Source organism: Cydia fagiglandana, chromosome Z (genome assembly GCF_963556715.1).
Source record: "Cydia fagiglandana chromosome Z, ilCydFagi1.1, whole genome shotgun sequence".
NCBI lineage: Eukaryota > Metazoa > Arthropoda > Insecta > Lepidoptera > Tortricidae > Cydia > Cydia fagiglandana.
The window spans coordinates 14,772,709-14,789,572 of record NC_085959.1 but is presented as its reverse complement, the minus strand read 5'-3'; the positions used below and the strand labels follow the sequence as shown (position 1 = coordinate 14,789,572).

General features: G+C 37.4%; 1 protein-coding gene across 2 annotated transcripts; it reads right to left on the bottom strand.

Moving 5' to 3' along the window:
- Window positions 1-4,787: 4,787 nt before the first annotated feature.
- Window positions 4,788-10,540, bottom strand: LOC134679471 (secernin-3). 2 transcript variants are annotated; one of them, XM_063538397.1, is made up of 7 exons: window positions 10,392-10,540; window positions 10,107-10,314; window positions 9,724-9,920; window positions 8,720-9,023; window positions 7,797-7,988; window positions 6,697-6,831; window positions 4,788-6,515 (listed from the first exon to the last, which is right to left on the bottom strand). In XM_063538397.1, the coding sequence occupies exons 2-7, from the start codon at window positions 10,275-10,277 to the stop codon at window positions 6,285-6,287; spliced, it is 1,230 nt and encodes a 409-aa protein (XP_063394467.1). In that variant the 5' UTR covers window positions 10,278-10,314; window positions 10,392-10,540; the 3' UTR covers window positions 4,788-6,284. The 2 variants fall into 2 exon arrangements, with proteins under 2 accessions (XP_063394467.1, XP_063394468.1); XM_063538398.1 differs by having other exon boundaries at window positions 10,107-10,309.
- Between the last annotated feature and the right edge of the window lie 6,324 nt (window positions 10,541-16,864).

Here is a 16,864-nt window from a genome sequence, read left to right as displayed (position 1 = left end):
AAAAGTGCAGTGGCACAGTTAAACTTATTCCACTTGTTCTAAGTCCGAATGAACATACTTACTGCTGCGAACTGTACAACCTGTTGACCAGCTCCGCGGCGCAACATATTCTGCACTCTGTAGATTCCCATCGCAGGTAGCCGTTGCCTCGCTGAGTCGGTGAATAGGCCTTGATTTCACCAATCAACTGGCCACTGGTTTTTATAAATAATAAGGATCTCATTATTCTTAATAATTGAATACTATAATGAAACAGTAGAGATAGTCATTTTGTGTACTTTCAAGCGCCACACCCGATAGGTACAATTATAAAATTTTAATGCAACGTCTCATGACGTAGGAAAGCATTGCAGGTAAACATATCACATTTCCTGGGTTTCGACAGTACTGGGAAGTTTGTATTAAGCACGGGCTCGCATGATCAAGTGACTTAACTAAAATATCGTTTTGTGTAATTACTATTAGTGCCGTAAGAATTAATTTAAGAGGAACTAATCTAATCTATGATTTTTGTTCCTCTTCATTACATTACCTATGTATATTTATTTAAGACACTTTATCAAGCTACATTTTTATACAAGGCTACATTAGGCTGCAAATTATGGGGTACCACATAATAGTGTTGTTAGAGTCTGTGCGGAAAGAGAAGAGTCGTGGCAGAAACAGGAACTAACATTTTAAATTTTATATGGCAATCAAACCTTTGACACCTGTCTTGTAAAAAGTAAACAAACTTCTGTCATTGTATATTTTTATTAACAAAAACCGCAAGTTTTATGTATATAATATTTTCAAAACACGATAATACCGTACATAAAACCACAAAGAAAATTATATTTAACATTGTTCGGTTTTGTCAGCGGGAAGAAAACGGCTAAAAGCCGACTATCGACTTACAAAAAGTCGCGGAACGTGTTTCCGGTATTCGCGGGTATTGATGTTGTATTTAATATTAAATAATTAGATAATTACCTATTTAATAAGCCCCCTAAGTAACTTGTCTCCGGCACATAATTGGTAAGTATATTCATTCAAAATATATAACTTTTCATATATATGCAGGTCATTCATGATCTTTAAAATAACTGACAAATGGTCTTGATACTTGCTATTTTATGCATATTTATATGTAATTTCTTTTTCAGGATTGTGTAAAAGTACCTACGGTATCTCGAATAAAAGACCGCTAAGTAGGTGATATGCAAGAATTCGTAATCTGCGTGCCGGATTCAAGCACATCCAGTGCAGATGAAGATAGTTCTATGAGTGTCCCTGGCCCTGGTTGTTCTGAAGCTAGCTCAAACATAAGTGACATTGAATATTTTAATTCAGACTTCGATTACAAAGAATAAAACTTTTCTAATAAAATATTTCTTTATTTGTAAGTTCGTTTACTAGGTTCTGAATAAAACTTTTTCTAATAAAATATTTCTTTATTTGTAGGTTCTGTTAGTTACGAAATTATATTTCATATTTAGCAGTGACTTTTCGGCGAAGTAAAATATCGTGAGATGAGAGAACCGGACATATCCCAATAAGGCCTACCTACTTATGCACTATTTTTATTCATATTCATATTTATTATTAATAATGTACACATACATTACAAGTCAAGTTTACAATGTGTGAAATAGGTATATCCCAGATAAAATTACAGTTCTATTGCCCAATTTCTACCCGATCTACCCGGTTTTAATAACTGTTGGACTGCACAGATTAGGCAGTACATAAATGAGACTATCTTGTTTGGTACTAAAATTACAGTTGTATTGGGCAGATTCTTAACTAGTTTTAGCAGTTTTGTCAATCGCACTGTCACTTTTTAGTATCTGAGACATAAAAACAAGTGTTTTAAAAAGAAAACTAGTGCCTGCGCTAAATCAGAGGATTGAGTTGACTAGCCGACACCACCACCAGGCTCCGTTTAGTAAGCCGTGGTAAAAAACCGGAACAAAAGGGATTCAAGTATCATGACGTTTAGTGTCGTACTATAATCACGTGACCAGTGTTGTCAGCATAGCAAAAACTATAAAATAACACTGGCGCGCCCTCAAATCCCACGACTCTTCTCTTTCCGCACAGACTCTAGTTGGTTTATACGTTGCAAGATATGAATACAAAATAAACTTAATGTAGATAATATCAGTATGGCATTTATTAAATCTCAAAGAATGTGCTACGTTTAAGTGTACAACTTAGCTGTTTATTTGTAATACTATTGCATTAGGTAGCTTAAATATTTATCTTTCCCTAATCTTACGAATTCATGTGATACTTCAGACTAAGTTGTATAAGTACATGAAATTAAAGAACCTTCACTCTTTGAAGTATACATTATTTTAATGAAGTCAATTTATTCGAATTACCCTCTTCATTTATCTCTAGTCTGTGATTGACAGTGTTTTATTATACATTTGTTTCTACCTTGTCGTCTCAGAGGATGCTGCCGGCCTAGCCAAGGTTACAATCGCTATCGCTTCGACAGCGAAAAGCATTATGTCTCTCTATCACTCTTCCATATAAGTGCGACAGTGACAGTTGCGTTTCGATCGCTACGGAGCGTAAGCGATCGGCATCTTGGCTACGCGGCCAGCGGGCCTAGCCAAGGTTACAATCGCTATCGCTTCGACAACGAAAAGCTTTATGTCTCTCTATCACTCTTCCATATTAGTGCGACAGTGACAGTTGCGTTTCGATCGCTACGGAGCGTACGCGATTGGCATCTTGGCTATGCGGCTGGTTGGATTCCAGCCGGAGCACAGGAGGCCTTGGTCACTTTTTCTTAGTCTACTATTTTTATTTCAGTTTATACCTCAAAGGTTGTTTGCATTCCGAATGCTCCAAGTTTGGCTAGATGTATCTTGGGCAATCACACATGCACGTACAGTCAGCAGCAGAAGTCGCTATACACTCTAGGTGCTCAAAGAGAGGTAAACGTTTAAACTGTCAAAAAGTTGTTGACTGTCATGGTAGTATTTACTTGTGAGCGCTCAACGTGTCACAAATATGTTAACAGTCGCTATTCATTAATTTCTACACTTACAACAAGTCATTGATACCTTAGCTGTCAAAAAACCAATGGTATCTAAGCGGTCAACGTGTCAAATATATCTGAACAATATGGAAAAATAGACTTTAAAGCATACAAGTATGGTCGAATATTGAATAAAAGATAGCCATGCTAATTTCAGGTAAAGCGTTTTGACAATCATCGAAAGCAGTACAGTCTTGTCATCACATACATCTATCTCACGTTTTGCCCTTCAACCATTTGACAGGAGCCTCTCGGTCAACTTACTGCAAACTATTTCTTTTAACAGAATCGTCAAGACGAATGACACATAGCAAAAGCTAACTGAAGCCGAATTTAGAGCCAATTGTCAAGGCACGTCGTGGTCTCAGTAACAGGCGTTTGCTTTTCAAAGCAGAGACCGCGGTTTCAAATCTCAGTCGTACGCACCTAGAGATTACAGCTTTTGTTTTTTTTTTTGGGTTTCATTTCTATTATTAATTTGTGTCTTCTGGTTTTATGTTAATTTCGCATGAGTTTATATAATTTTTGAAGATAATGTCACATGTAGCGTATGTACGACTTTCTATCAGGACGTTGTAGGTTTGAACCCGCAGTGGGCGTTACTTAGATTACTCCAGTGCGGAATGCCATTTGATATTTACTACTCAAAAATCACGTTTGTTGTATGGGAGCCCCACTTAAATCTTTATTTTATTCTGTTTTTAGTATTTCTTGTTACTTATAATAGCGGCAACAGAAATACATCATTTGTGAAAATTTCAACTGTCTAGCTATCACGGTTCCTGAGATACAGCCTGGTGACAGACAGATGGACGGACGGATGAATGCAGAGATGTGACTTATTTGAAATAATTGTATTTAAAATGCAAATACAAAATGCAAAATACCTATTTTGTATTTAAATACCTTTTGAAGAAAACTATTTGGTATTTTATTTGAAATAGGTTTTGGGACCTATTTTCTATTTTCAAAATACAAAATAGGTACTTTATAGTAGGTAGGTAATGTAGGTAGGAGTTACAATCTCTTCTGATGTTACAATCCTGGCAACTCTCTCATGCTTTTAACATGGAACTGTTGAATCTGCTGTTTAGTAACGTCGCACATGACCACAAGCGTAGCAAGTGCTTAAAAAAGTGGAATCTTGAGTGTTGCGAGGGTTTCAAGGCACGAGAGGAGAACAAACTTTTTCCCCTGGTGAAACACAAACGAGACGTTTTCATCACACTAACGAGAGGCATTATAATAGCTGTAAAACATTACAAATTAATGTTTTAAAAGTTGGCCGTTAAAAACCATCATCCACACCTACATCCTACCGGTTAATATGAGCAAACAACTAGAAATTTGCACTTTAGATAGAGGATTGATTTCAAAGAATAAAGAGAGTTTTTTCAACTCGGAAATTCCGAGTAATACTTTTTAATTCAGACTAGGTATTCACTACTCAGAGTACCTTTTATCGCAAAGTATTTGTATTAAAAAAAAAGTATTTTGAAAATACCTATTTCGTATTTTGTATTTAAATACAAATTCAAAAACTATTTTGTATTTTGCATTTGAAATAGTATTATCAAGGAAGTATTTGTATTTTGTATTTAAATACTTTTTATAAAGTATTTTTCACATCTCTGGATGAATGGACAGACGGACGGACAGCAGAGTCTTAGTAATAGGGTCCCGTTTTACCCTTTGGGTACGGAACCCTAAAAATGCTGGTCTCTTCGAAAACTGACTAAATTAAATCAAAGGATATGAAAACAATGCATTTTATTAATTTCAGACATCATGTTTCATAGTAACATTTATTGCTTAAGAGTAAGACCCTACACAATCGATATCTAAATAGAAATAGTCTTAGTTTTATTTTTCAAAACGTTCGGGGTTCGATTCCCGAGCTGAGTACACATTTTTTTTAATGTATGAATGCAGTTTTTCGTGTTACTAAAATCGATGACATGATTCCTAAGAAGAGATCGGTGTATATCTTATAGTATCAGATTTTCCCATACTGGCCAATCTAAATGGGCCACCCTGTTATAGTATATTTTACTACAATAAGTGGGCTAAATAAATATATTAACATGGTATATAATATGATCAACGGTTTGGAAGAACAGCCGCATATGACAGTTAAAATAAAATAAGTGTTCCGTAAACAAAGTTTTGTACGGAACACTAAAAACCGATGATTCTAGTAGAACCTACTTATTTATTGTATAAGTTTGACACTTAACGATAAAATACTTCTTTAAGAAAGGAGGTATCAATTCGTAGTGCTACAGTATTTATTTTAAAGTTAAACAGATAAAATGTTGATGCTTAGTTACCATTGAAATAACAACTGCTTAGCAACTGGTGGCACCCTGGCTGCTGACGTACGTGATTGGCAGTGCGTGTAGGTATTAATGACAGCAGCTTGAATTTGATTGCTTAGTTACCACTGACTTTTTAACCGTTATTGTCATTGTGATTCAATAAGGGTGTATGTGTTAAAGAAAAACTCAGAAGTTAAGGTATTTGTGACGAACTGAAAGCCTACGTGAAAATGACATCTTAGATGTCCTTATTTTTGTGACGATTGAAGTGTATATGTTTTCTTGGACACCTTGCCCGCTCAGGTATATCTGCTGCTGACTGTACCTAACTTTTTAAGATGTAACAAACAACCTGTATATACCGATCTTGCTACCCGATGAGTTGGCTGCATTCTAAATGCTAGAGATTTGGCGAAGGCAAATATATGTCGTATTTTGCTATATTTCGAGGTAGATTGGTTGACGGCCTTAGTCTATTATGAAATGGAGGCAAATTACTTTCTACCAATGGCACTGGGGATGAAAATTAATAGAGACTTGACTAAAATGAAATCGGAATTGTGTTCTCGCAACAAGCTTTATCGAAATATTTAAATAATTACAAGTTATCTTATAGATGCTGTTATATCTACTATTTGTATAACGCATCCGCTTAATCCGCTACACACTATTGACATCGAGATCATTCAAAAAGAGTGTGATTACGATATGAAAGGTGATACGTGATGTATATAGATCTTATATATTCATTCAAATATAATAAAATGTATTCTTATTAAACAAAAGAAAACAACAACAACATAAAAAAATAACAATTTGTAACTACGTTACTTTAAAACATTTCTAAAATCTTTGGTATATTTTTTTCGTATGGCCCTTTGAATAGTTTTTAACATGTTGTAACATGTGTTTTTAACATTTATTCTTACAATCTATTCGTTTTCTGTATCAACGATGTAAAGTTTAACTTCCTTCATAACATAGTCTTCCATCAGATTGTCTATGTTTAAATTTTCTCCAGCATCATAGTGACGCAGGGTTGATTCCACTCTCTGGATACTCTCAGCTTCCAGTATTTGTAACTGTCTGATCAGTTCTTGGCTTTTGGTGCCTCGAATTATATGATCTGCATGTAACTTGTATAAACGACTCTCATGTTTAGGCTGAAAACGAACCTTTTATTAAAAAATGGCCATTAACAAACCCAATGATTTATTTAATAGAAAAATATACCTAGGGTGGCCGCTGTAGTATTTGGCCACTCATAACAATAAGGCTTAAATTGTCTTGTTTCTCACTGATTTGTTAGAAGTGGCAAATTACTATCGTGCACCAAAAACTTACTTCCTGGAGACTCTCCGTGTAGCACGAAGTTTCACAATTCGGAGTGAAGACAAATGGTTTGAAAAGAGAAACGCTAGGGTCTGGTGTAGCCGTGAACCAATGGACACTTCTTCCGTTCTCCGTTAAAATAGATACCTAAAAAAAAGTAGATAAAAGACATGTGGAATTCGTGAAACGAGACCTGTACGCAACTTTGGGACAAAATAAAATTATATTATTAATAAATACCGGCCCGCCCCTGCTTCGCACTCGTTAACAAATTATACACAAACCTTCCACAAGAATCACTCTATCGATAGGTGAAAACCGCATGAAAATCCGCTCTGTAGTTTTTGAGTTGAGAACATACAAACACACAAACAGACAGACGCGGTGGGGGACTTTGTTTTATAAGGAGTAGTGATGTATGATTTGTTTTTGGGCTTGGTTACTTTTTTTAAATGTACGATTTATTTCAGTTTACGTTGTACATAGTTTACACCGTTAACGGGAGAACAAGGTCAGGCGTGGCTCACTCCGCGATTTCGTCGCTTTGCTACAGGTAGCTAAAAGTACGTCCGTTCCACCCCGATTTTGGGGAAAGCCATAAGCCGCGCGTGGCGCTGTCGCCACCTAGCGGCCATATCTGTGGTGATCGTAATAGACGCGTTTTGTTAGAGAGTGAGTCTTCTGTACCTTGTACTATTATTTATTTTGTGACAAGGTGTTCATCATAGATACTAATAAGAAATGCCAAAATTCGATTACCACACATAACCGTGTATAGCGCTGAACTCCGCGCCATATTTCTGAGCTGCCAGGATAATAGCGTAAATATTGATCACTACGACTCAAAGTTTTCTGTGATATCATTGAATTCATTAGGATCTTAAATGGAACACTACTAGAAATTCCAAAAGGTAAAGTTTGTGATGGCATATTGGTACCATCGCCCACACCGTTAACTGTATATTGGTGGATCTTATGCCTTTTGTAATAAGGTTCACCTATACCTATGTACAGTTAGGAGTGTTGCTGTTTGTCCGTTGGTACCTGATATGAATTTTAATACAATCCTCACTTAAATTCTCAGTGGAAACAGTCTAGCACTTCCAGTTTACCTGACTTCCTTGGGTGGGAAAACCATCATCGCATCCTCTGCATATTCGGCTTTTCTTGTGCCGCAAGACATAAAACATGTCATTTATGGTGAATTGAGAATCCTTACAACCATTTCTGAGTAGTGCTTCCCCATCGAGTTGGCGGTGGAGATCACCGCCAGATGAAAAAACTTTCATGAAGTTAAACTCACCCTAAAATAGAGGAAAATATTATAACAGAATAAGGTGTAATAATTTCGTTTTTGGTACAAGCTTTAATCGCCGACTGTACAGTCGCCATCAGATATATCGGAGCTGCCGAGGTACTCAAAAATATCTGAACAATTTCGTTTTTGGTACAAGCTTTTATCGCCGACTGTACAGTCGCCATCAGATATATCGGAGCTGCCGAGGTGCTCAAAAATATCTGAACACGCACTCTAACGCCTTGACAATAGGGGCGTGTTCAGATATTTGTGAGCAATTTGGCCGCTCCGATATATCTGATGGCGACTGTACTTTTTTCCACAGGCAACTAATACTCATCTAGACAATTCTCAAAACCCCAAACACAATTTCGTTACACACATATGCAAATTTTCAGCTTAGTTATCGAAAACCGGCAAGTGGGTTAAATTTAACTTGCAATATTTGACCCTAACACATACGTACATATTACATAGGAACATTGCAAGTTAAATAAAAGCTTGTAATAAAGGCTCACCACTGGAGTATGTACATTGATATGCATGATGCACCTACATGCATACATTGCTAAATCTGTCACTGTGCTTGTCTGTGTGTACCGGAGTTTAGTGTGTAAATTGCTAAGTTGAGATGTACTCCTACTTCATATTTAATTAAGGCATTTGTGACATTGTTTTACATGGGACCTTAGCCATAAATTTAAGACATAATTTATTTAATGTTTCTTATAAAGTAACCTGTCCATCCCAAAGTCCAAGCTCCATCGCTTTCTCTTTTAATCCATCAGACATTTTGTCAATCTTTGTAGTAATAGTTAGCCCATTAGAGATGTTCCTGTAAGACAACACTTTCTCTGCAGCCCAAAGATTGCCGCTCGTCTCAAGCACCCATGCTCCGGTGGGGTCCGCAATAAGGAATGAGTTGTGGTAAAAGAGATTGTCATCATGTTCACTGCAAGGACCACCTTGTCCGTACTTCTCAAGAAGAGATGTTATAACATCGATTGCCTCTTCTGCAGTATTACCTCGTTCTAAGCCCAAGCTGCAAAACGAAATAATATGCATGAAAAATGATTAATGTCATATTAGGCAAGAAGTTATTTAAGACCTATTTATAATATTAAGAAGAGTAAACTGACAACAGTTTATAGTTTTCATTTTGAATAAGGACATGGTGAGGAATACAGAGCTTCACTCCAAAACCAAAGTCGTCAATGTTGGGGTGAAAACTGCCAGGCAGACCGAGAAAGAGATGGCGGGACGATTTGGATGTATTCCAGCGGGATTGACGGGATCTTGCTCAAGACAGGGAGGATTGGAAAGGAAGAGGGGAGGCCTTAGCCTAGCAGTGAGACACACACATAGGCTAAATCAACATAATTGATAAGCTGTGGCATCAGGCAGTGGTGGAACATAGCTCATTATGTATGAATTACTAAATGATTAATTCTGTGATTTACTTTAAGCAAACAATTAACAACTACTTATAGTCCGTTTTTTTAGCATTAGAAAGAACTTCGCAGAAGTAAGTCTGTGGTTCGAAATCCGGTATTTTTAGCGGTAATAATTTGAAGTAAATTATATGTATTGACCATGCTATATAAGATAATCCAATAATTATTAACAATTAAAGAGCCTGATGAAAACTGCATGCTTGCTTTTGTGGAGTTCTTTCTAATGCTAAAAAAAATGAACTATAGTTAATAAAATATCATTCCCCAATTGGAAGCAAGTCAAGTTACCGAACAAGATCCATGCCCAGCAGGCGTTTTTCCTGAGCATTTCCAAGGCCCTTGTCATTTTTGGTCCACACCGCCTCATTGCCGATGACCACACTTTTGTCGTTGGCTCCCATCTCTGCTCCCCACATCCACCCTGGCTTGCTCAGTATGACGGCATTCAATGGTTTACAACTCTCCTCAATTTTTATGTATGTGCACTGATAACATAATCCACAATACGATTTAGTGTTTAAGAATAAGAATATGAAATGTTTATTAGCACAAATAATAACTAAACTACATTAATAAATTGGAATGCACCATGTAGTCAATAAAATTAAGATACCACAAAAAAAAATGAGCATCTCAAATTCATTGTTTCAGTTACGATATTGTTTTGTTACCTTTAAAGGTCCCTGTCTGATTCCTCCCGCGAAGTGCACGACTTCCTGCACCTCATGACGAGGTCGGTCAGAATTTTTGCCAAATATCACTTGATTATCACTTGTATGAGGCGGGAGCACAACAAAGGTGTCACATGATTGAGGAGGCGGCATATTAATGTTTACAATCATTTTTTCCACAAGATGCGCTTTATTTTGCTACACTGTACTGCAATGTTTATAAAACGTTATTGATCTTCAACTTATTGATTTTAATAAAGATATTGAAATCTGCCATACAAGTACCTTATTGCGTCTCTAAATAAGTAAAAATACGTCTCGTCTCTGTTCCTCGTCAGTTTCAGGCGTTCTTGAATTATGCAGTATATTTTATACAGTGTTTGTTTATTTATGGGTCCTTGTGTCCACAGCAAGTCCACAGTCTAGAAGTGATAGTCAAATCATAAATATTATAGCCGTAACACACTACCGCACCGCACAGCGACCTTGGTGCGCCGCACCCAAGTGAGAGCACAGAATAAATAATAGTAAGTACTAAGTACAGAAGTCTCACTCTCTAACAAAACGCGTCTATTACGATCCATAGACTTAATAATATATAAAGACGGAGTCTCAGCGAGCTGTCACTGTTGCCACTTTTGTTTAGTGTACGATTAACAATGAGGCCCACGTTGCTGTAGCCATGTCGATAAAGTCATATCGATAAACTATCGACATTTCTTGCAATTTTAATTTTACTTCAAAGGCTTAACGATACCTAAAATGACCAAAAACGCTTTTATTCTTTATTGTGGTTATCAGACCACAATTTTATAGTCACGCCCCAGCAGGGAACCAGGGGAAAGTTCAGATATTTAATTAAAATACATGAATACCTCCTAAAATAGGTGTTCCGCAATAATTGAATTATATTATAATATATTCATTATCCATTAGCATTTCAATTATGTTTATGTTTAACGAAGATATTGAAGCTTCAATTAATCGCTATTTCGTTCCGCTGTGTAGCGTTTATCGATATATAACATGATTAATATCGACTTTTCACATCCCTAAAAGAGCACACATATACGCTTTTACGCACACATACACAGCCTGGGCGCATCAAGAAAGGCAACACTTGATTTGAAGTCCACCTTGTCAACAGTATGGTTGTCCTTTTTTGACAAACGGCATTTTAAAAGAGCGAGGAGAGAGAAATGATACTAGTTGCTGCGTCGTGAAAGAGAACAGAAAACGTTGGGCCCTTGTTACGATCAGCACAGATATGGCCGCTAGGTGGCGACAGCGCCACGCGCGGCTTATGGCAAACCCCAAAATTGGAGCCGAACGGATGTACTTTTAGCTACCTGTAGCAAAGCGACGAAATCGCGGAGTGAGACACGCCTGGTGAGAGCCAGAAAGAGATATTGCGGTGCGGTAGTACGCTTAGTAGTTTACGGCTTTTGACTGTAAAGCCACCCATTCACACTCCTACCTTGTAGTCCGCCTCGTATGGTAGATTGTGTATGGGGGTCGCGGACTACGTGCACACTATCGCACTATAAGCCCCCCTCCACACTCGTGTGCGAATTGGACGATAGGTACCTGTTGTCTATGGTTTATCTTTTCCGCTAGGGGTTTTTATAGTCTATAAAGCCATGTGTCAAATTTAAAAAAATGTAGGCGTGGAGGGGTGTGTCCTCCATAGAAAATACGAATTACGCGCCTTTTTCTACTGACAAACTTGTTTGAACGGCTATATATGACATTTTCAGATTTTCATCTCAACGGATCGAACAAAGGTACTTTGCTGCTTAAAATTAGTGAGCAAAGTGCGATCGAATGAGACAAAATGACATTCATGTGACCTTTACATTCGCATGTCATTTCTACTGAGTCTGTGACCTAAAGTTGTATCCAGACGAGACAATTTTTCGCCAATCTGATGAAATTCTCCGATCGAACAGGGCCGTGCGGTGCGGACGCAAATACCAATTTGATTCTCCGACCACATCAGCAGGTGCGGACACAAAAATGCCAATTTTCATAGTAGAATGCAAATTGGTGATTTAATTTGTGTATGTAGGTGTGGACGCTAGATGAGGTTGACCAATTATTTTCCTGAACAAATCGACTGATCATCAGTCCCGTCTGGATACCCCTTAATACAAGTTCGAAATACTTGGATTCTATTCACTCTGTCCCTTTCCTGTAGTTAGCAAAAAGAAAGAGGCAGAAAATTGTTCAAACGTAATTCAACTCAACTGTATTAGTTATTTACGATACAAGTGCGAAAAAGAGGCAGTGCCTATTCGCACGTGTACCGTACAACGTTTTACAGTACAATACATATGGCCCTTTAAACTTTTGACATACGCACGAAAAGTGCTATCTTACGCACTAGTGCGGGAAAATAGGACCATTATGTACTGTATAATTAAATTAATTATTATTTCTTTATTCAAACAAGCAAACACTAGGTATAAGTTTACAGCTGTAGGATGCCCAGACACTTATAAGTACTGATTAACTATAGTCAGTATCATAAACATGTATAGGTATTTACCTACACTTTTCGAACTATCCCTAGAATGTATCTAGGTAGAGATTTAAAAAATCCTGATATTAAGTGTAGATGGTCAGGCCAATCATGTAAGTAGAAAAAGGCGCGAAATTCAAATGTTCTATGAGACGATATCCCTTCGCGCCTACATTTATCGCCGCCCTTTTCTCCTGACAAGATCTGCTTAACCAACTAACATTGGAGGTAGAGTTTAAAAAAAATCCTGATACTACGTTGTATTGACGGTTTATATTAAATAGACCCCAATAAAAAGGCTGAACGCATCGTTCAAAAACGAAAAATTGAAAGATATTATAGGTGCAAAGTGTAAAATTCGCCCGGTAATTCCTGCATGGATACGTTTACAATTTTCTACGATAATATTTACCTAGCTACAGTCATCTGCAATAATATGTTACACAACGAAGGCCGCAAAAATATCACGAATATCACGATCTTATTTGTAGACATAAGAGCGTGTCACATTTTTTGCGACCTTCGAAGACCTACCTAACATTTTATTGCAGGTGACCTACCTATATGATATAGGTGTAAAAACTTTAGCATTCTCGAATTGTTCTCCCTGTGCCTAAGAAAACCGGTGGCACGGTGGCCATAAATCATTTATGTAAACAGGCAACAACAATGAAGCAAAATAAGAGTGCCCTACGGAACCCGACACCGGACGTACTAGCGACTTCCCGTCGGTTTCTGGCGGTCTTACCGTTTCCACGGGGCAGGTTCACACCGTTAGGTAGCTACTATACATTGAAATAACCTTACATTAAATATGAATGAGAGCTTACCGACAAATAAACTTTTATGCTTTGTGTGGTTATTATTCAGCTTTTGTGTTTGTTATTTATTTATTACGGTCAATATTTATTGCGTGTGGTGTATAGGTATGTACCTACGCAATTCTTGATAGCAACTCTGTCAAGTGGACGGAAACTAGCACTGGACGACGAACTAGCAATTACCCTATAAGGCAAACAGATACTAAATTAATTTAACAGTAAAATTAGTATGGTGCTACTTTACCGCCTAGTGCGGTAATTTGCAGAATACGTATGTTAGTGTCTATGGCGAAAATTTAAAGGGCCATGATATTGTACTGTAAAACGTTGTACACGTGGGAAAAGGTATAATTCGAATCGAAATCCCTACTTTTCGCGGTTGTATCGTAATGTACTATTACATTACATAATTATGGTGCTAATATACCGTCCTAGTGCTATAACTAGCACTATACGTGCGTATGTGGAAAGTTTGAAAGGCCATATGTACCTGTAAAGCCCCCTCCAGACTATGCGCGTGAATCGCGGGCGAAGCCGCGAACGCAAGTGTGGCGTCGATTTCGCAGATTGTTCACGCCTTCGCGCCTTGTTCTCCGTTTTTTGTCGGTATTTCGGCCCGCGTCAAAGGAGACGCGAAGCGCGAACTTGCAAGACTCCACATTACACAATATTTTGGCTCCTCTGTGGCAAGATAAATATGAACTATTTTATGATTATATTATATTAAGCAGCTATATTTTACGGTTTTACAATAAAACAAAATGGAAAAACAGCTAAATCACGTATGATGCCATAGATAACTAACAGTTAAACTCGATCAGCTGATGCTTTTCCGCCATATTGCCGCAAACCAAACTGCGAAATCGCCATGAAGTGTGCGAGTGTGGAGTCATACGTCAACCTCGCGATATGTTCGCTCCGCGACGACGCGCCGCGATTCACGCACATAGTCTGGAGGGGGCTTAACACGTGCAATACACGTGCGAAAAGGTATTGGGTAATAAATAAGGACACGACCATATTTTTCTACTCTTCGCACTTGTATCGTAGTGTATTATAACCATACCAGGGGTACGAAACTCCTGACTTCGGTCAAACTCGGCTCCGCTCGGCTCAGCATTGCTCCGAGCAATTATTAGGGTTGGCACCACTTGACTTCCTTTTGCGTGCTCGACCACAGATATGATAATCACTTGATTTTTGACAATCCTAAATAACCGAAAGGGATAGTGTCATATATTAGAAAGGGACAGCATGATTCGACCCTGAACCGCTGTCAAACTTAGTTTTTGTAGGAAGTTTCCTTTCTGTACGGCAGTACTATTAATTATTCTGTGACCATACCTTGTCCTATGATCACAGAAGTACCTTGGTTGAACACAATTGTATCGTAAATAGGATAATCGCCAGCAAAATCGTACACCTATAACTGGTAACATGATTGTCAATTAGGATAACGATATATCCGCTTCTTCAATTTACGTGAAAATCATTCAGCGGTTTTACGTTTCCGTTGGGCTCCGGACCGGAATGATGTTCTGGAATCTGGAAATACACAATGTACTTTTTTGGATCGTAAAAATTTGTACGCATTGTCAAAAAAAGTTCAGAAAAGGAAAGTATAAAAGAAAACCTTAATACATATCTACCTACTAGGTACAGTTTTTGAGAATTATAGAAACTTTCAGTATGACCTTAAGTAAAACCTCAAATCCCTAGCCTGTGATAGGTAGGCGCTTTGTGCTCGCTAACTGACAAATAAAGATTATATATACCGGGTGTGGCCTGTAATATGAGCAAAAAATTAAACTGTAGGCTGTACTCCTCATACTGACCAACGTTTGTTCAGCGACTTTTAAAAATAACTTGTGGTTTGATTTTAGCAGGCATGACAAGAAACGTCAATCACAATGATATGGCGTGACGATGGCGTCCATTGAAGATAATATTTATTTTGTATGAAAAATAGGGACTCTAAATACTTCATAATTTTTAAAAGTTGTTGAACAAAAGTGTCACCGTTTGAGGAGTACAATCTATGTTTTAATTATTTGCTCGTGTTACAGGTCACATCCGGTATATTTGATTAGTTAACAGTGTGTGTATGTGTGATAGTACGAGTAGGTACCTACAAGAATTGTAATGTCTTCGAAGCGGCAACCGTTAGGGCTTTGACGGTTTCAGCGGAACCATATATCTCTTGCTTTCAATGCGATTTTAATGGTTTTTGTAACAATTTGAATTTTAATGAGCGCGAGAGTCGTGGCAGCGTCCGGTCGGTCTACAATCCGTAAAAAATATAGGATTCCCGACTAAGAGCGTAAGTTTCATTACGATAGAGCTGGTAAAACTGAACTATCATAATATTATTGTTTTACATGAAAGGTAAGAAATAAGGAGTGTTTTTAAAACCTCTTATTCCGCTTCCGTTAATTTTGGGGTAGTTCTCGGCTCTCTCATACCTATTAGCGGCTATTATGCTGGTTGAATTTATAGATGCCTGCCGTGCCGCTTTGTCCTACAATTAATCTTAAGTTAGGATTTTTTTCTAGGCAAAGATCTACAAATAAGGCTACTCTTGTATACAGTCCGTTTTTTTAGCATTAGAAAGAACTTCGCAGAAGTAATGTCACTCACTCCTCTTACTTACTTACCTTACCATAATATAAACACCCCCTTTAGATCCAACCCTAAAATATGGCCATGTGATCGTCTAGCTAGTAGTTACAACCACTCGAAGTGAACCGCGGTAACCTCAAATTCTTTAATGAGTATCAGCTAAATTTTGGACTCGGGTTTTATTTATTTTACTTAGATTTTATGAACAGATATTTATGGTAATAAAATAATTCTTTATGAAAGTAAATAATAATTTAAAGAAAATCGAATTACAAAAATAGATAACCATTTAGAATTTATTAGAGTAATGTAAGTGAAGTTGTAAATTTAGTATAATGTATTTAAGTATTGCAGCATATATAATTATATAAAAATGCTGTTGGTAAAATCCTGCTACGCCTATTAAGTTCCCGGGATAACATAGAAGTAGCACTCCTGAGGTAAGCTCATTTACACCCTAGGATTTTAAGGATAATTACAGTTAACTAACTAAGAACCGTATGCCCGATGCAGGTCTGAGAACTCTTAGTCCGATTTGCAAGGATCAATCGGAACACCTACCCTATCAGTTTAGCCGGAAGGGCTATGACCAACACTTCGAAACCTAAGCGCATATAATGTCCTAAAAGTTGGTATCCAAAGGTTATCTCGAAGAGATCGCTCATTCGCGATAAGACTGCATGTTGTTTACTTCTACTCGTAGTCTTATTTTACATATTGTATTCTGTATTTATCGATATTAGTACATATGTATAATCGGAAGTCGATACACGAGAAGTTCCTATGACAGCTCAAAA

Bases quoted from the DNA above. Each gene is read 5' to 3' on its own strand.
- LOC134679471 (XM_063538397.1), bottom strand. From the start codon at position 10,277: ATGATTGTAAACATTAATATGCCGCCTCCTCAATCATGTGACACCTTT. The intron at 6,832-7,796 runs GTAAACTGGAAG...ACTTTTTTTTAG, and splicing joins TTCCCACCCAAGGAAGTCAG to GTATCTATTTTAACGGAGAA. The intron at 6,516-6,696 runs GTAAGTTTTTGG...GTTCGTTTTCAG, and splicing joins ACACGGAGAGTCTCCAGGAA to CCTAAACATGAGAGTCGTTT.